Source organism: Natrix helvetica (genome assembly GCF_964273705.1).
Source record: "Natrix helvetica genome assembly, chromosome: 9".
Classification (NCBI taxonomy): Eukaryota; Metazoa; Chordata; class Lepidosauria; order Squamata; family Natricidae; genus Natrix; species Natrix helvetica.
Genome location: NC_138560.1, coordinates 1,607,602 through 1,626,761, shown reverse-complemented (window position 1 = coordinate 1,626,761; position 19,160 = coordinate 1,607,602). Strand labels below are relative to the sequence as shown.

The 19,160-nt window shown below is 51.8% G+C and overlaps 1 protein-coding gene across 3 annotated transcripts; it reads left to right on the top strand.

Moving 5' to 3' along the window:
* The first annotated feature begins 881 nt into the window (after positions 1 to 881).
* On the top strand, positions 882 to 17,597 carry LOC309397029 (protein jagged-2-like). Of its 3 annotated transcripts, XM_081962703.1 has the most exons (11): positions 882 to 1,329; positions 3,909 to 4,211; positions 6,636 to 6,699; positions 8,792 to 9,046; positions 9,778 to 9,838; positions 10,728 to 10,858; positions 12,469 to 12,588; positions 14,400 to 14,446; positions 14,670 to 14,846; positions 15,657 to 15,798; positions 16,611 to 17,597. In XM_081962703.1, the coding sequence occupies exons 1-11, from the start codon at positions 973 to 975 to the stop codon at positions 16,976 to 16,978; spliced, it is 2,025 nt and encodes a 674-aa protein (XP_081818829.1). In that variant the 5' UTR covers positions 882 to 972; the 3' UTR covers positions 16,979 to 17,597. The 3 variants fall into 3 exon arrangements, with proteins under 3 accessions (XP_081818829.1, XP_081818831.1, XP_081818830.1); XM_081962705.1 differs by lacking the exon at positions 8,792 to 9,046; XM_081962704.1 differs by lacking the exon at positions 14,670 to 14,846.
* The last annotated feature ends 1,563 nt before the right edge of the window (positions 17,598 to 19,160 follow it).

The following is a 19,160-nucleotide window of genomic DNA, read 5'->3' as shown; positions in this document are numbered from 1 at the left end:
AGGACTTGGCCGGGTTTAGAAGTTAGGCTGACGGGGCCCTCCAAGGATATGTAGTCCAATCTTGTAGGTAGTCGTGGGAAAGACATGTGGTTGACTTACAATCTTTTGTTATTGGTCTGCAAAGTTACAACGGCACTGGAAGAAGTGATTTTTGACTGTTTTTCACACTTACGACCGTTGCAGAATCCCCATAGTTACATGATCCAAATTCAGACACTTGGCACCTGGCTCACATTTACGATGATCTCGGGTCCCCTTTTGCGACCTTCTGACAAGCCAGGTCAATGGAGAAGCCAGATTCTCTTTTAACAGCCGGGTGATTCATTTAACAACCGCAGGGATTCCCTTAACAACAGTGACAGGGAAAAGTTGCAAAACGGGGCGAAACCATCTGACCCATTTCTCCCATAGCGACAGAGATATTGGCCTCCGCTGTGGTCGTAGGATGAGGACTACCTTGACGCAGCCAGTGGCTTTGTTTCATGCTTTTATACAGGGGTCTCTAACCTTGGCCACTTTAAACCTTCAACTCCCAGAATTCCCCAGCCACCTGCCAGGCTTCAAGGTTTGCTGGCTGGGGAATCTTGGGAGTTGAAGTCCGCCAGGCTTAAAGTGGCCAAGGTTGGAGACCCCTGCTTTAATATATCTACCTGGTGGGGGAGGGGGTTCCTGGGATCCCAAAGAATGGGGGAGGGGGCACTCAGCAGAGCCCAGCCCATCACTCTAACCCATTTCTCCCTTAGCGACAGAAATCCTGGCCTCCGCTGTGGTCGTACCTGGAGGACTACCTGTAGTTGAAGCCACCAGGTGTTTCCTTCCATGCTTTAATTCATCTACCTGGTGGAGGTGGGGAGGAGTCCAGGGTCACCCCCACTCCAAGGAGTGGGGGAAGGGAGCTCTGCCAGGCTCCCAGCTCTGCCCTTGCCCGATGCCCGCAGCTCACGCTGCCCCCAGCCCCGCCGGCGGGGGACGATGGGAGTTGTCATCCCATCCCTGGAGAAAAGACTCCAGGAGCCTGCCAAGCAGGAAGAGGCCGCCGGCCCCCGCACGTGCTCCCGGCCGGGGTTGGGCAGGCGGGCGGGGAGAGGGAAAGGGCACCGTCCCCGCCTCCCGCGCCTCTGGCAGCCTGGCAGAGCCGCAGCAGCGCCCGTCCCGTCGAGCAGCCGCCGTCCCGCTTTATGCCCCGCGACCGGGCGGCCCAGGAGGGCTGCCTCGCCGGCCCCGGCCAGGAGGAGGAGGAGGAGGAGGAGGAGGAGGGCTCGCCCGGCCGAGATGCTGCGCTGCGCTCCGGCGATGCTGCTGCTGCTGCTCCTCCACGCGCAGCTCCAGGTGAGCGACTGTCCCTCGCTCCCCGGGAAAGCCCCGGCAGGCTCCTCCCTGAACGGGACCCACTCCCGGCCCCATGCGCCCCTCCCGCCGGGGCCAAGCCAGGCGCCCCCAATGCGCTGCGTTTCCGCAGAGCTTCCCCAGCTGGGCAGCCGATGCCCTTCCTCGCCTCTTTGACACGCGGGTGGAACTGCTACTACTTTACTCCCCCTCCGCCAAAAAAAGCGGTGTTGGAAAGTTTCCCTTCTTCTCCCCCCCCCGCCACCCCCCCGCCGAACTCCTGAGAAGTCCCGGGGGGCAGTGGAAGGACCCTCTTCTGGGGAAACCTGGGTGGGCTCGGCTGAAAGAGGGCGGGCAGTTTGCAGGATGCCAGTCCGGAGTTGGGCGAGTTTTAGACCCGGTCATAACATGATGGGCGATTCTTCTGCCCCAGGAGATGGCAGGGGATGGCGGGTAGATTTGGGGTTAATCCGGGATGTGCAAGATTCCTTTTTCTGGCCATGCCCAGGGGTATCTCCGAAGTAGACTGCAGTGTTCCTCGGTGTCATAGAGTATATGTGAGTAAATGGCATCATTTTGTATTTATTTATTTATTTATTTTGTCCAGTTCATGTAGGTCTTCAAACTTGGCAACCTGAAGACTTGTGGACTTCAACTTCCAGAAGTCTCCAGCCAGAAGTCCACAAGTCTTCAAGTTGCCAAGTTTGGGGACCCCCTGATGTAGTGTATATTAGAAGTGGAGACCCTTTGAGAGCTGTAGGGAAGGAAATGTCATTTTAATGTATGCCTATTAATGTACATTTAAAGTGATCATAAAGCTTTCCCTTTCTCTCTCTCTCTCTCTTTCTTTCTTTCCTTTTCCTTTCTCTTTCTTTCTTTTCCTTCCTTCCTCTATCCATCCATCCATCCATCCATCCATCCATCCATCCATTGAATGCAGCCACTGAGTAGCTCGTGGTTTCATGGTGAAGCAGCCTCAAAATTCTCCCAACGTCGCTTGCTCTGGCTCCAGAAAGATGTTTACTTTATTTTACTTTATTAAGATCTTGCTTCTCTCTCAGTTCGAAGCTAGGGCTGTGCCTCCAAAGCCTTGCGCTCCCCCCAAGACCAACCCTAAAATTGAGGGGACCCTCTGGGGGTATGATTATACAACTGCAAGACAGAAAACCTGGGATGCAGCCCCTCCTGCCTTCCAGCTGTGAGGAGGGGGGTGTCTTTTCTCCCAGCCATAGACCTCCTAAACAAGGGCCCCTAGAGATCCCGTTTCCTCCCCACCTCCAAAAAAGCAGGAGTTTTACAGCTGTACTGAAACTCTATGACCTCCCATCTTTCTCCCTGGGGGGACAGGAAGGTGTGGCCCTCTTTGCTTAGTTTCTCAGCCCAAGAAAGCACGCGCGGGGGGGGGGGGGAGGGGGAGGCCCTCTGGCAGCTGATGTGCCCCACCCCAGGAACAGCTGTCTTTCCAGATGCAGGGGGGAAGAGCCACCCCCCTCAGGAGATAAGGATGCCTGGGACACTAATATTCAAACTCCTTGACAGTTCCAAAACTTTTAAAGTAGGGCTGTCCAACCTAGGCCACTTTAAGACTTGTGGACTTCAACTCCCAGAATTCCCCAGCCAGCAGTTTCTTAGTGTTTTCGTCTTCTTTTTCTCTTTGATTCCCTTCTCTCTTCTTCTCTCTCCTTCCCTTTCTCTTTCTATTTTCTGATTTCTCCTTCTCCTCATTCCATTCTTCTCCTTTCCTTCCTTCCCCCATCCCTCTTTTTTCTTCTTTCTTTTCTTTCTGCCTCTCTTTCTGTCTTTTCCTTCCCTCCCTCCTATCCTTCCACCCATTCCCATCGTCTTCCTTCATCCCTTTCTTCTTTTTCGCTTTTTATTCTTTATTTTTAAGGATTCTTTTTCCTCACATGCGGTTCTGAATCAGTTTGGAATCAAGGATCAGCGTAAGAATTTTAGTAATCAATCAATCAATCATCTAATAAATAAACTCTGGGCAAGAAGCCACTGGAAGGCTTCAGCTGACATTAATATTCTAATTTGTCTGCCTAATTGCTTTATTGCTTCCAACATTCTAATTGTTTTTCCCTCCTATGGATGATGTCGTAAGCCACTTGATCATGAGATAGGTGGCCTATAAATTTAATAAATAAATTTAATAAATAAATTTAATAAATAAATTTAATAAATAATTTTGATAAGTAAATTTTGATAAGTAAATTTTGATAAGTAAATGTTAATAAATCAAATTTAAAAATAAATGTTAATAAGTAATTTTAATGCATTAATAAATTTAATCATGCATTCAGTACATAAACACATTTTTAGAAGTAAATCTAATAAATGAATTCAATCAATCCATAAATTTAATAAATCCATACATTTAATCAATGAAACACATTCCCAACTATGGGGATGAGGCGGAGGTGAGCCATGCCTTTCTCCTGGGGGAAACCCACTGATTGTGGCCGCATCAGAGTTGAGTTGGGGGGGGGGCAGGTTGGAGATGGAGATTTTCCTCCTGTCCGTCTTCCCCTCTCGTGCGGCTGGCAAGCTGATCGCCGTCTCTGCTCTGCCCCTTTCAGGTCTCGTGGGCCACGGGCGTGGTTGAACTGCAGGTGTCTTTGGTGCGGAACGAGAAGGGGGTCTTGGCGGATGGACGGTGCTGCCGCGGAGGGAGGGAGCCGCCCTGCCCCGTGACCGAGACCTGCCACACCTTCTTCAGGGTCTGCCTCAAGGAATACCAGCTGCGGGCACAGCCAGGGGGGGCCTGTGTGCTGGGGGCCACCAGCACTCCCGTTTTGGGAGGCAACATCTTCTCGGCTCCCCTCCAGAAGCCCTCGGATGGGGATGGGACCATGGTCATTCCTTTCGACTTTGCCTGGCCGGTAAGAGGCTTCTTTTTATCCTGGTTGGGGGGGGGGGGGCAGCAGAAGCGTTAAATAAAAGGTTCTCACAACTCTAGGTCTGGCCCCACCCAGGACTGCCCAGATTACAGGCAGTCCTCGACGTACGACCGCAATTATGCCCAAACTTTCCGTTGCTAAACGAATCAATTGTGAACTGAGCTTTGCCCTATTTCTGGCCACCGTTGTTAAACGAATCCCTGCAGTTGCAACTTAGTCACACGGTTGTTAAGCGAGTCCAGCTCTCCCGTTGGGTTTGCTCGTCAGAAGGTGACAGAAGGGGATCGTGGGACCCAGGGATTCTGCGACAGTCATAAATATGTGCCAGTGGCCAACTCAAAATTTTAGCCGGGTGACCATTGCAATGGTCGTAAGGGTGAGAAATGGTCCTAAGTCGCTTTGTTTCAGTGCCAATCTAAGTTTGAACGATTGGCTGTAAGTCGAGGACTAGCTGCAGCAGGTTGTGGGAAGGCACCTGTTGGACAGTATCAAGTTCTGGAACCACTTGGTGAATTTTTCCCGCTGGATCTACAACCCGGGAGGGGGGGGGTCTGGAACGGTTGAATTCGTCCCTTGGATGTGGGGGGCAGGCCAACCAACCCCTGACAAAGCTTGAGGTCTCTGATCCTTTGCCTTATCAGACAGATTTCTCCCCAGGATCTCCAGAGATCTGTCCCTACGATCTGATCTTAATCCCCAAGAACCAGGAGAGATCCGAAGGCAGATGCATTAATGCCAATTTGCAAGGTTCAGGGTTTCACAGCATTCCTCATTGCGTCTCAGAGCTCTGTGGATTCTGGAAGAAGACATACGATTGCCCCTGTTTGGGCTGCTTGTCAAGCACCCGGATTTTGATTTCGTGAGCCAGGGGGTTTCTGCTGCAGCCCTCGTCAGGGTGAGGGCCGTAAGTCCCTTTTTCCAGCACCGTCGTCACTTTGGTCGCTAAACGAATGGTTTCCAGTTGAGGCAACTGCCTGTTGGAGGCATCTCTGCAAAATCTGGAAGAAAGGGTGACTCACTTAACAACCGGCTTGCTTAGCAGTGGAAATTCTGGTTCCCATTGTGGTCGTATGCCGGGAATTACCTGTAAAGCTGCATCCCCAAAAAACCCCAAATTACCCAGGTTGAGAAACGTTGAACCGGAAGTTGCAGACTGGAAAAAACAACGGAGAAGGTCTGTGGAGATCCTCCGTCATCCAGGTCAGGATTGTCCCAAAGGTGCTTTTTTTTTGGGGGGGGGGGAGGCAACTGGACTTCCTTGTCTTTTTTCTTTGAAGACATTTCCCTTCTCATCCAAGAAGCTTCTTCAGCTCTGATAGGATGGTGGGGAATGGGAAGGGGTGATGCTCCTTGCAGACAGCTGGTCAATTTGGGACGAAGACCCTTGGAATGGGGTGGGAATAGGAATGGATTTCCAGAGGAAAAACTGCAGACTGCCGGAACCATTTGCACCATTCAGGTGATCCTGAGGACACAGTGAAACCTCCAAGTGGCCTCAGCGACCCTCTCAAAGGATGCAAAGGACCAGCTGTCTGCAAGGAGGATCCATCCTTCCCTTCCCCACCATCCAGTCAGAGCTGAAGAAGCTTCTGGGATGAGACGTCTTCAAACGGAGAAAAAAACAAGAAAGTTCACTTGCCTTCTAAAACAAAGCACCTTTGGGGAAGATCATAATGGGCAGAAAACGGGGCGTGCGGAAGACAAAAATGGGGCACGCAGAGGCCAAAAATGGGAGGCGGAGGCCGCAATAGGATATGGGAATCCCTGTAGCATCGGGAGGCCGATCCAACCGACAGTCAGTTGCTTGTGCTAATCAGGCTGTGCTGAAGCTGAAGCTGAAACTGGCTGTTTGCTATTTGCTGCAAGGAGGCAAATGGATGGGAGGCAGAGGCCACAGGCTGAACTCCTACTGCTAATCCTCTCCCCCCCCCGCCCCCCCCCTTTGGCTGTGGACAAGGCTCTCCAGCAGTGTTTTCCAACCTTGGTAACTTTAAGACCTGGCTGGCTGGAGAATTCTGGGACTCGAAGTCCACCCAACTCAAAGTTGCCAAGGTTTTGGGGTACTCTGAGGGACCTTAACGGACCTAGTTGAGAAACCGACTAATCTGCCTTCAGTTGGTGCTCCAGATGTTGTGGGATTAAACTTGGCTTTATCTTTGCTTTCTTTGCCACAATCATTCTACTTTTTTTGCATTATTATTACTTACTTAATTCATTTTTCTGCATCCAGGTCAGCCGAGTGGGAAGTCGGGCTTTGATATGGTAGAAAGGGTTTCGTTCTCATTCAGTCAGTTGGAATAGAACTGAGCAAAGAACGGGGACAGTTGGGGGCAGAGGGGGGTGCCACATCTGGGGTTTCCAGATGTTCAGGCGGGGGAATGTGAACTTCTGCCTTGTCCCTTCTAGCGCTCGTACTCGCTGGTTCTGGAGGCCTGGGATGCGGTCAATGCCAGTGATGTCACCAGCCCAGGTAAGGGGTCCTTTTTCTTCTGTGATGGTGGGTGCAAGGCTGTGGTGGATTCCTCTCCCCGTCGCAAAGGGCCCGGCGTCCTGGTTATGCATGCACACTCCACCACCACCCCCGCGACACCCAGCTGCTCGTCGGAGGTTGCACCTATTAAAAATAGGTGTGGAACATGGGCGGGGGAGTGGGGGAAGGATAAACAAGTCACCGTACCAGTATGGGGGCTGGTGCTCCCGTCTACTACCGCTATGCCTGCACCAAGCCATACTGGCCGGAACCCATTACTGGTGCAAGTAGGAAAAGAAGGGAAGTTCAGCACACCTGGATTTTGTGTTCCACTTCTGGAGCCTGTATGTGCCTCCCCTGGGTACTGAGATTGAGGCAAAAGAGCGACGCAGGTGTCAGCATTCGTGCCTGCAGCCGTTCAGATAGCCGTTCGGCGTGCCACATATATATTCCAGTTAGGAGGTGGCTCAACTAGTTGTTAGCCGCGTAGGAAAGATTGAAAGAAAAATAATTGTAGCTCTGGGCTTTTCATTTCTCCTTCCAGCTACATTCCTGATCACTGAGCCCTGGACTAGTCACTGGCCTCTGGCCCGTAAAAACTGGAACTTCCATGGAGAGTGGCAGTCTACCTCTAAAATTGTAGTTGCCAGGAATAAGCAGGAAGAGAGGGTTCGTTTATGGCTTTCCATAAATGGGGGCAATGGCAGCTGCAGGGGGTAGCGGGTGGGTGGGTAAATGAGTTTAAATTTTCACCCCTGTTGCAGTGGCAGGCGGTGTGTCAGCCTCGTTGTGGACTGGTGACGTGTGCTCCTTTGCAGCTCGGCCTCGGGGCACTCAAGGATGAACAAAATGTTTGGGACTATTGATAATGTAGAGTTTATGACTAAGATATAAAGCATAGGTGAAAATGAAAATGGGAAAAAGGGAAGGGATGGCAGGATAAGAAGAAACACAGAGTAAAACAATGCAGTGTTTTGTTTTGTTTTACTCTATTCGGGTGCAGTAAAACACAGATCCATCCTCAGCTTCTTGCTTTCCATTTCCAGTAGATAGAAGCCATTTCTATAATAGCCAAGTTAATCTAGTCCTCTAAAACCTAAAATCAAATTTTAATTTTGTTTTCTGTTTCGAGCATAAAGTCCAGAAGCGATTTTCAAATGCAAACAAAACTAGATAAGTCCTTCTCTTTAATTAAACAATTAACTGTGCCCTCTCTGACAACGCTTTTTCCATCCATTCTTCCATTCTTTCCATTTTTACTTGTATAAAATTCTTGCAGCTGTCAACATAGATGAGAACCAAGTTCCGAATTTCGGACCGTTGATGATCTGTTTGAATTGGACTGAATATGTCAGTTTTGTAACTCTCGGGTCCTTGGGGGTCTCTGAGCTTGGCTGTTTTCTTCCACACGTTTCATGACCCAACTAGATAATAATTGGTGCTAGAAGGGAGTGGGTTTGTGGAGAGGAAGAGGAGAAGGAGTCCTTGATGCTCTCTGAGCTTGTTGGTTTTCTTGCAGATGTTTAATCATGACCAAACTAGGGAACATCATGAGTGCTAGAAGGGAGGGAGGATTGCAGAGGGAGGAGGAGGAGGAGGAGGAGGAGGAGGAGGAGGAGGAAGAGACATTGCAGACATTCCATTGCCCAGCTGAGGTGTTGGGGTCTTTTTTGCCTTTTTTGTTTCCTTTTTGTCTCTTTTGAAAGGTGTGTAAATGTGGTTTCATCTCTGTGTGCCTGTTGATGGCTGATTCATCTGAATGACAACCTTCCAGAAATCCCCTTGTGTTCTTGGACTTAATGGGTCCAGGACGCCACCAGCTTCCCAGTTGAAACTATGGTGACCTTTGTCCGTGTGTTGTGCAGTTAAGGTGTTTTCATCCTGTCTTCTGACTGCTTGTTGGTGTTCATGGATGCGCTCTGCAAATCTTCTGTCTCGTAGTGACTGTTGCAGTCCTCGCGCTCCATGTTGCATGTGCCTCCTTTCTCCTGGGGCTGCTGGCTCTTTGGGTTTTGTGCCTCCCATCAGGTGTGGGGTGGTGGTGATGGAGAACAGGACTCTCCACCTTCGTCCTCCTCCCCTTCCTTGGCAGGCTCAGGGCAGCTGATCGAGAGGGTGACCCGTTCGGGTATGGTGAACCCAGGCGAAGGCTGGCAGCATTTAGGGCATCGCGGGCGCAGCGCCCTGCTGGAGTGCCGGCTGCGAGTGCGCTGCCACGAGCACTACTACGGGCCCTCGTGCAACCTGCTCTGTAGGCCCCGCAACGACTTCTTCGGGCACCACAGCTGTGACGCGGCCGGGAACAAGGTCTGTCTGGACGGCTGGACGGGAAACAAGTGCCAGCGGGGTATGTCCGGGGCAGGGCAGGGTGAGAAAAAAGGGTCTAGAAAAGGGCAGGCTGCCCCATTGCTCTGGTTGTCTTGCTCCAATTCCCCCCTCCCCCCAGAAGGTATCTTGGGGGAGTGTTTCTGGGACGGGGAATAGACAAACAGATCAAAATGATGGGAGTAGCTGCATCCCCAACCCACCCCCTGTATTTCTGTGGGTCCCCTGTGCATTAAAAGGGGGTGGGTGGGTGGGACTTCATCACATGTTCCCAGCTGCCACCTTGACGTTTTTTTGACCCCCGTCTGGAGGATGTCCCTGTGTCTCACTGTCCTTGAGATGCGGCAACCTGATATTCCACCTCAAAAACAGAGACGGGCCCCTGAGGATTACCCTCCCTTCCTTAACCCCGATCTCACCTGTGGCCAGGTAGACCGGTCCCTCTCCCTTTTCCGCGCACACCTAGCGATGCAAAATCCTGTAGGGTCTTCAGGCTGGGTGGCCCCATCCCTGAGTCCTTTCAGTCCTTCCCTCCAACACCAAAACAAGGACTTTCCTCACTGGTGCAAATCCCCTCCCTTCGCTCCCTCCTTGCCAGCCCTTTGAGGTAGGCCAGGTCTCTAACCACCGTACCTGAATGATCATTCAGGTGTGCCCACAAAGAAGGGCGCAGCCATGTCCTTGCAGCAGCATTCAAGACCAACTCCGGAGCCTCGCCTGATGTTGCAACCTTCTCCTTGTGCTCTCTTGCAGCTGTTTGCCGCCAGGGCTGCCACAAAACGCACGGCTTTTGCGAGGAACCTGGGGAGTGCAGGTGAGAAGCAAGCAGGTGGGAGGGGGTTCTGACCCTTCGGCCTTCCCTCAAGCCCTCCTTTAGCCAGCCACGATGAAACAGGGGTCCAGCAAGTTCCCAAATCCTGGTCAGATGCTGGTTTATTTGGTCGTACTCCTGCCGCACAATCTGGCGAGAAAAACATGTGTTTCCTTCGTGGAAAGGGAGTGCAAGGAAGATAGGGGGGGGGGGGGGGCGCCCATGATGTTGTGAGGTGGGGGTTGAGCTCTTCGAGATTGTCCAGACAAGAAGCATCATTATGGGGACCAAGTCCATCTTTCCTGTAAGGTCACATTAGCAGCAGAATCTTGCCATCCGAATGGGCTTATTGGAAACATTTTCTTACGTTACTTTCTCGGCTGGGGCTCAACGCCCGGTTATCCGTGTTATCCGACCGCTGTCTTGGTAGCAAGCCTTTTTCCTGTCCTTCAAGGACGTTCCTTGACGTGTCCAAACCTGGGAACTTTAAGACTTGTGGACTTCAACTCCCAGAATTCCCCAGCCAGCCGGGGAAGCCCACAAGTCTTAAAGTTCCCAGGTTTGGCCTCCCCTGCCTTACGCCCTCTACCTCGTCAACCTTGGCCACTTTAAGACTTCAACTCCCAGAATTCCCCAGCTGGAGAGAGGTTGCTCTGAGGACTGGGGGGGGGGGACGGGGAACATACGCAGTTTTGCGTGCTGCCTGCGACCCACGGATGGGGCTTCGCTGGTTTGCGCTGACCAATTTTGGGCATGCCACAGCCAGTGCCACGGACCAGGGGTTGGGGACCCTGTGTTACAGGATCAGATGGGGGCAAGTCTGACCTAGCCGCCCCCCCCCTCCTCGATTTCAAGGCCTCTGGCTGTGCAGTAACCACCCTTCCCTTCTCAGGTGCCATTACGGCTGGACGGGCGCCCTCTGTGACCGGTGTCTCCTCTTCCCGGGCTGCGTCCACGGGAGCTGCACCGTGCCCTGGAAGTGTGACTGCGAGACCAACTGGGGGGGGCTTCTGTGTGACAAGGGTGAGCCCCGTCCCCTCCTCAGCCCTGCTCAGTGGGTCCTTGTGTTGAGATGGGAAGAAAGGGGGCAGCAGAGACCCTCCCCCAAGAGGCAAAACCTCTTGGCAATAGGTAGTCCTCCATTTACGAAAGTTTGTTTAGCGAAGTTGCAATAGCACTGAAAGTAGTGTCGTAGGACCATTTTTCACACTTAACGACTGTCGCATCCTTCTGGCCATGTTCATATTTATGACTGTTGCAGCGTCCCGGGGTTACGTGATCCCCTTTGGCGACCTTCTGACCCAGCGACCTTCAGTGCTGTTGCAAGTCAGTGGGGATGCCAGAGTCACTTAACTAACTAACTAACTAACTAACTAACTTAACAACTGTCGTGATTCACTTAACAACCATGGCAAGAAAGGTCGTAAAATGGGACAAAACTGACTTAACAAATGTCTCACTTAGCAACAGAAATTTGGGGCTCCATCGTGGTCGTAACTTGAGGATTCCCTGTATTTTGCAACTAGCCTCCATTCAATATGGTGGTCCCCAATTCCAGAGAGTCCTGAACTTACGGCCACAATTGGGATGGGAAAAATTAGTTGTTACGTGGTGAGGTCATTAAGTGAGACATCAGGTGACTGGGACTGATGACCTTCCATGCCGGCTTGCTGGCTGGAAGCTGGCTAGGAAGGTGCCAGATGGTGGTCACATGACTGCAGGGACCCTGCAATGGTCATAAGTGTGAGGACTGGTTATCAATCCCTTCTTTTCAGTGCCACTGTAAATTCAAACCACCACGAAACAAATGTTCCTAAGTTAAGGACTCCTGCAGTGGTTGTAAGTGTGAGGATTGATTGTAAGTCACTTTTTTTCACCTGTGACGTCAAATGGCCACTAAATGAACGGTTGATAAGTCGAGGACTCCCTCAAAACACCTACCAAGGTCTATTGGACCCGATACAGGTAGTCCTCGACTTAGTTCATTTAGTGATGGTTTGAAGTTACAACGGCACTGAAAAAAGTGACTTATGACCGTTTTTGACTCTTATGACCATTGCAGCATCCCTGTGGTTACGTGACCAAAATTCAGATATTTGGCAACGGGTTCATACTTACGACGGTCGTCGTGTCCCAGGGTCACGTGATCCTCTTTTGCGACCTTCTGACAAACAAAGTCAATGGAGAGGTCAGTTTCACTTAACAACCGTGTCACTAACTGAGCAACTGCAGTGATTCTTTTAACGAAAGAAAAGCAAAAAAAAAAAAAAAGTTGTAAAATGGGGGAAACAAAAAACATCTCACTGAACAACATCAATGCTGGGCTCAATTGCGGTCGTAAGTCGAGGACTACCTGTAATGGCTTCCCAATTAATTACTTTTGAGAATTTGTTTATTTATTCAAAAAGAGGAAATAAGAGAAGATGGGAGAATTTTGACAAGAAAGTCCTCGGTGGTCCTTCCCCCCCCCTAACCTTTGGAGAAGGTTGCGCCAGCCACAGTGGGCGGCATTTCAGCCAGAAGCTGGCAGGGAGATGGGTGACCCAGAGTGGTGCCTATTCTGGATCCAGACGGAATGGGGCAGCCTTGGACCAGATCCCCCAAACCCTTCCCTCTTTTCCCTTCTTGCTCAGATCTGAATTATTGTGGATCTCACCGCCCGTGCCAGAACGGGGGCACCTGTGCCAACAAGGAACCGGACGAATACGAATGCCTCTGCCCGGAAGGATTTGGTGGGCGCAACTGCCAGAATGGTGAGTAGAGGCGGCCAGCCAGGGGGGGCAAAAGACGTGGGATCTGGGGGCAGGGGGATTTTCCAAACCCCCTGGGCATTCTGGAGAGGCCGGGGAGAGTTGGAAAGGGGCATTCCTGTTAAGACCTGTTCTTTCTGTGGTCACCTGCATTTTGTATTAGAGAAGAGGGTCCGATGGGCAGCCCTGGGAAACTAACCTCCAATCCTTGTTTGGTCGAAAACTTGAATGAGTTAGTTGAGTTGAGCTATATAGCACTGATGATGTTCCCTAGCTGGGTCATGAAATGTCTGCAAGAAAACAACCAAACGCAACCACCAAGAACGTCACAGTCATCTCCCCTCCTCCTCCTCCTCCTCCTCCTCCTCCTCCTCCTCCTCCTCCTCCTCCTCCTCCTCCCCCTCCCCCTCCCCCTCCCCCTCCCCCTCCTCCTCCTCCTCCTCCTCCTCCTCCCCTTATCTGCAAAACCCCACCTAGCTAGCACTGATGATGTTCCCTAGTTGGATCATGAAATGTCTGCAAGAAAACAGCCCAGCTCCAAGAACAGCAAGGATCTCACAGTCCTCCTCAACCCCCCTCTCTTTTAGCACTGATGAGGTTGCTTAGGTGGGTCATGAGGCATCTACAAGAAAACCACCAAGCTCAAAGAGTACCAGGGACCCCACAGTCCTCCTCCCCCTAACCCCCCTCCTTTCTGGCACTGATGATGTTACCTAGCTGGATAATGCGATGTCTGCCAAACAAGCTCAAGAGAATACCAAGGACTTTACGGTCCTCCTCCCCACCTCCTCCCAAGCCCCCTTCCTTCCCAGCACTGATGACGTTCCCTAGTTGGGTCATGAAACGTCTGCAAGAAAGCGCCAAGGACTCCACTTAAAGAATAAACTGGGGAGTGGGGAATTTCATCCCTTAACCCTAGTGCCCCTCCAGCTGCTTCTTTGCTCTCAGATGCCTGACTGTGGTTAACTCAGGTGCACTTTCACGCTTTCTCCGCTCCTCCGTTGCTTGTGATGCCCTCATTTGCACGACTGGCTTCTTGGCCACCTCTGCCTGTCCTCCTCTCTTCCCAGCCCTCCTTTCACTGCCTCCTTCCAGACCACCCTGCCCTTCAGAGCTCTGTGCCAACGTCCAACCCCATCCGGACCGCACTGTCTCTGCTCACCGGGTGGCGTGGGGAGGCGTGCCAGGACAGAATGTGGTTCCCAGCATGGAGTAGGGTGGCTTTCTGGAGACGGAGCAGAGAGCTGGAGGGGAAATGGAGTGTGATTAGGCTCCAATTTTACAAATACAAATTCATGCTTTCCCATCTAAGCTGCCTTAAAAGCAACGTTGAATCGCTGGCACTTTAAAGCATGGTGGCTTTAAGATGAGTGGACTTCACCTCCCAGAATTCTCCAGCTAATAAACTTTAAGATAGCTGGACTTCAATTTCTAGAATTCCCCAGCTAATAAACTTTAAGGTAGATGGATTTCAACTCCCAGAATTCACCAGCTAATAAGCTTTAAAATGTGTGAACTTCAATTCCCAGAACTTCACCCATCTTAAAGTTGCCAAGTTGGGGAAACAAGGCTCTTAAATAAAATGGATGAAAATTGGACACCTGGTATCAAATTGGCCCTTAGGCCAACCTCCCAGGGTTGTTGTAGCAGGAAAAGTTTGGAGGAAGAGAGTGCCGGGTTCTCAGCCTCAAGAGACCTGGAAATCCTCAAGGCAAAAGCAGGGCCTTAACCGTCTAAATAACTGGTTCTTTAATTGCAGCTTTCAAGGTTTTTTCAATCAATAATCTCTTTTTTTTAATCCACTTTCTGCACAGGGATGAATTTGTGCCAAAAGAGATGCCAAAATGGAGGCACCTGCCAGGTGTGTGTGTGTGTGTAAAAATCTGCAATCTTAGGATAATTAAAGACGATTATAGTTTTGTATCCTGCTTTTCCCTCTCGTAAAGGGGCAAAACTCACTTAACAAATTTCTCACTTAGCAACAGAAATTTTGGGGTCCATTGTGGCCATAAGTCAAGGACTGCCTGCATCCCGCTCTGCTCGTTGCCCTGACCTCCCCCCTCTTTTCACCCCTTCCCCCACAGATGGAGGCTGGCAGGCAGACCTGCTCGTGCCAACCAGGGTACACGGGTGCCAAGTGCGAGAGCAAAGAGAGGTCCTGCCGAGATGCCCCCTGCCTGCACGGCGGGCAGTGCCAGCAGGCAGAGAACCGGACCTTCCTTTGCAGATGCCCTCTGGGCTTTAGCGGGAAGTGGTGCGAGGTAATTGAACCCGGGGTGGAAACGCTGCAAAATCCCAGGGATTGTACGGCCAGGCTGGAGGGAGGGTCCTCTGTTTTATTTATTTATTTATTTGTATGCTGCTTGTGTTCTTCTTACAAATGTCTTCGGTGGAGAAGATACTTAATAATCCTTCCTCCTTCTCTTTTCCCCACCACAACAACCCTGTGAGGTGAGTTGGGCTGAGAGGAAGCCCAAAGTCGCCCAGTTAGCTTTCATGCTGAAGGCAGAACTAGAACTCCCTGTCTCCAGGTGATAGGCCCAAAGTTACCAGGCAGTTTTCATGCCTAAAGTGGGGCTAGAACTCACCGTCTCTTAGCGTTTGGGCCAAAGACACCCAGCCAGATTTCATCCCTAAGGCAGGACTAGAATTCACCATCTCCTGGTGATTGACTCAAAATCACCCAACTGGCTTTTATTCTTAATGCCAAACAAGAACTCTCCATCTCCTGGTTGTGAGTGGCCCAAATTTACCCAGCCGGTTTTCGTATCTAATGCGGAACTAGAACTCCCAATCTCCTGGTGATTGGCCAAAACTTGCTCAGCTGGCTTTTGTGCCTAAGGCAGGACTAGAACTCACTGTCTCCTGGTTTCTAGCCTGGTGCCTCTCCACTTAGACCAAACTGGCTTGTGAGTCTCCTTCCCCAGGCCCCATAATGCACAGACATTTGGAGTGGAGAGGCCGGGAAGAGTAAAACAATGGGCACCCCTCCCCCACATTTTTCACAGATAATGACTATCCCCCCCAACTCTTTCTCCCTGCCACCCCCCTCCTTCAACTCTCTCCCGCAGGTCACTGCCCATCTGTGCTCCCCGAATCCTTGCCCCAAAGGTGCCATCTGCCAAGACGGAGGAGGAAGCTACACCTGCTTGTGCCCTGAAGGTGCCACCTGTCAGACCCTGCAAGACCCCTGCTTGGGCGAGGGGTGCAAAGGTGGGTCCTGGGCAGGGAGGGTCTCCCCAGCCGAAAGCACTTCGCAGGGGGTTGAAGGTTGCAGCTTTGGCAGGTCTGAGCATTAATGCTGATCTTCTGTGTTTCTCAACTACTGGAAGGAAGATGGGTGGACTTCGATTCCCAGAAATCCCCAGCCAGCAGAGGGGAATTCTGGGAGTTGAAGTCCACCTATCTTCCAGAGACCAAGGTTGAGAAATTCTGATTTACAATCGCCAACAGAAAACATCCCCACCTAAGTTTCTTTGGGCAAACCCTTAAAATCCGGCTCTTCTCCCTAATCTTAAGATTAGAGGATCGCTTGTCCCCCTTTTGAGGTGCTTGGTTTGACAATGGCGCCTGCTTTTCCAGGCATAATATTTTTGTAGGGTCTTTTTTTTAGTAGCTTTGTGGGATCATAGGCTGCTTAGGATAGAATTGGGTAAAAAGAAAATTTCTTTTCATAAAAAAAAGGACTAGGGGTGACAGGGGAGCAGCCTTCCAATATCTCAGGGGCTGCCCCAAAGAAGAGGGAGTCAAGCTACTCTCCAAAGCACCTGAAGCAATGGGTGGAAACTAATCAAGGAGAGAAGCAACCTGGAATTAAAGAGAGACTTTCTGATAGTGAGGACAATGAACCAGTGGAACAGCTTGCCACCAGAAGTTGCTGGTGCATCATCACTGGAGATTTTTAAGAAGGGATTGGATAACTATTTGTCTGAAATGGTATATTGTTTCCTGCCTGAACAAAGGGGTTGGACTAGAAGACCTCCAAGGTCCCTTCCAACTCTGTTTTTCAAATATGGTTCCCTTAGGAGAAACCAACGTCGCCCCCCTGTCTGCCGTCCTTCTCCCGTTTCTCCTCCTCGCCGGAGGGCTCCCTCTTTTGGTGCTGCTCCTGATGCTTTGCCTTCAATACCGCTTTCCACCGAGAGTCCCCGGTCAAACGGAGCCTCCCACCAACAACAGCCTGCGGCCGGACGCCGTCCATCTCATCCGCAACATCACCCACGGGGAGGCCGAGCGAGGGATGGGTGCGGCTGACGGGACGGCCAAGATGGCGGGGCTGCCTGCTGGAGTGCCTCCTTCTCCCGGCCTCTCCAAAGTGGACATCTCCAACCAGGAGAGGGCCAAGCTCAACCGGTTGAACGTCGGCCCGGTTTCAGCGAGGACGCCTCTCTGACCAGAAGGGGATGGCGGAGGAGTGGTGGGCACCGGTGGCACTTCTCCTGCGGACCAGGGGACCTGATCCCCGTCGTCTTTGTGATCCTCCATAAGCAAGCGGCCGAGACCCGCCTGCAAGCCTTCTTATGTTCCCAGGCAGATGTACCACTGGTCTAGCTGCCGGCCTATTGGCAGGAGGGAAAGACCTGAAGGGTGAGGGAGGGTCTCCTGTGCCTGCTCAGACAACACAACATCCTCAAAGAAGCTGCATTTGCAAGAGCAAATAAGCCTCCGGTCTTTGGAATTAATTTGACTGGGCGCACATCTGCCCATCGATGGGCTACAACATCTGGCAAGCAACACCCCCCTCCCCAAATGGGACAACAAGGCGGAAGCCCCCCCCCCATGCACCCTGCACCACCCCCACTTAATATTCGGTGGCTTCTCACCCCCATCCCAGGCGCCAACCTCGGGGCTCTGATTTGGAGCGGCTGGGGAGCATGGGGGTTGTAGTCCAGTCCAGCGAGAGGGTGCCTGAGAGGGGCGTGGGGGGGGATGGACACAGCCCCCCCTTTTTTGCAGAAAGAAGCCTCTCGGGCCGACGGAATGTAACTTGCGTTGTAATATACTGTAATATTCTCTGGTTCTTTTTGCCAGTTGTGTTTTGATTCAGACGCCCCGTGTTTGTGGGTGTGGCGAAGGGATTGAGGGGGAATGTTTTATGGCCGCCATTTTGGCCAAATTTTGGGGTGTTGCATGAGGCATCACCAAAAGAGCTCTGTTGACACCCCCATTTTGACCTGGGTGATAGATTAATGCATTTAAAAAAAAAATCCCCATAATGCCCTGAGACCAAATTCTCTCAAGCAATGGCCCTTTTAAGATGGGTGGACTTCAACTCCCCAAATTCCCCGACCAGTGATCCTAAATCCTAACATGGTTTGTTTTGGCATCAGAGATCCAGGTATCCTTCGCCCATTCAAAATGACAAACGCGTGGGAAAAAGTGACTTACGGCCGTTTTTCACACTTACGACCGTTGCAGAATCCCCAACAGTCCCATGACCTGAATTCATGGGCTTTGGCAACCAGTTTGCATTTATGACGGTCGTAGTGTCCCCGGGGTCATGGGATCCCCAGCAAAATCACTTAACAACCATTCAGATAACTTTTAACCACTGCAGGGATTCACCTAACGACGGTAGCAAGAAAGGTGATAAAATGACCTCACTTGTCTGGCTTATAGCAGCGGAAATTTTGGCCTCGATTGGGGTCGTATGTCGAGGACTACCTGTATGGGTATCTTTGCCGACTTGGCTGGCAGGGCGAACATCAGCCCAGGCTGTGTCTGGCTGTGCCTGTTTGGCAGCTGTGTTTTATGGGCTCCCCGAGGGCACCCTGGCATCTCGGGACTCGCACTTCTGGAGCGGTTGGAGGCTGGCAGGAGGACCCCCGTCATTCTTCCCAGCAGGCGAAACCTCCGGAGGCTCTTCAGCTCACCTGTTCCTCCCTCTCACCTGTTCTGCTCCCTCTTCGCCCACTTCCTTCGCCACCACGGCTGGTGCCAGCCAACCGCCGCGGAGGGGGAGAAGACAGGCTGCAGCCTGCCTCGCTTTGCCCTGGGGTCCAGGCTTGTGAGAACGCGGGCAAGAGGTTTGGGGCAGGGGCGGCTGAACACCTCGCAACCTGTACGGGCAGGTAAGCTGCTCAGCCAGCCGGCCGCCTCCCTCACCCCGTCATCGCTCGACGGCTGGGGAAGAAGGGCGTGGGAAGGGGGGGTGATGAAATTGCACAGGGGCAGGAATTGGGGCGATGCTGGCCAAGAACCCATGGAAGGAAGGAAGGAAGGAAGGAAGGAAGGAGGGAAGGAAGGCAGGCAGGCAGGCAGGCAGGCCGAAACAAGCGATTCTCAGGTACGGAGGCCAGTTATGTCAATAGGGAGACCAGGTGCTCCCCAGGTCAAGGAACAGGACAGTGAAGGCATCACTGGGCTTGACCGACAACCTTAGAGCTGACCTCTGCAGCATCAAACACTTTGATCTTGGAGATGTCCAGGTTCAAGTGGCTGGAATACAGGTACACAGGTATTCTAGCAGGGGTGGGTTGCTGCCATTTTGGCCCAGATCAGCCGAACCGGTAGTAGCGGTTGTGGGAGGCTCCGTCCACCTGCCTGGACAGCGTCATGCAAACGGGAGCGCCCCC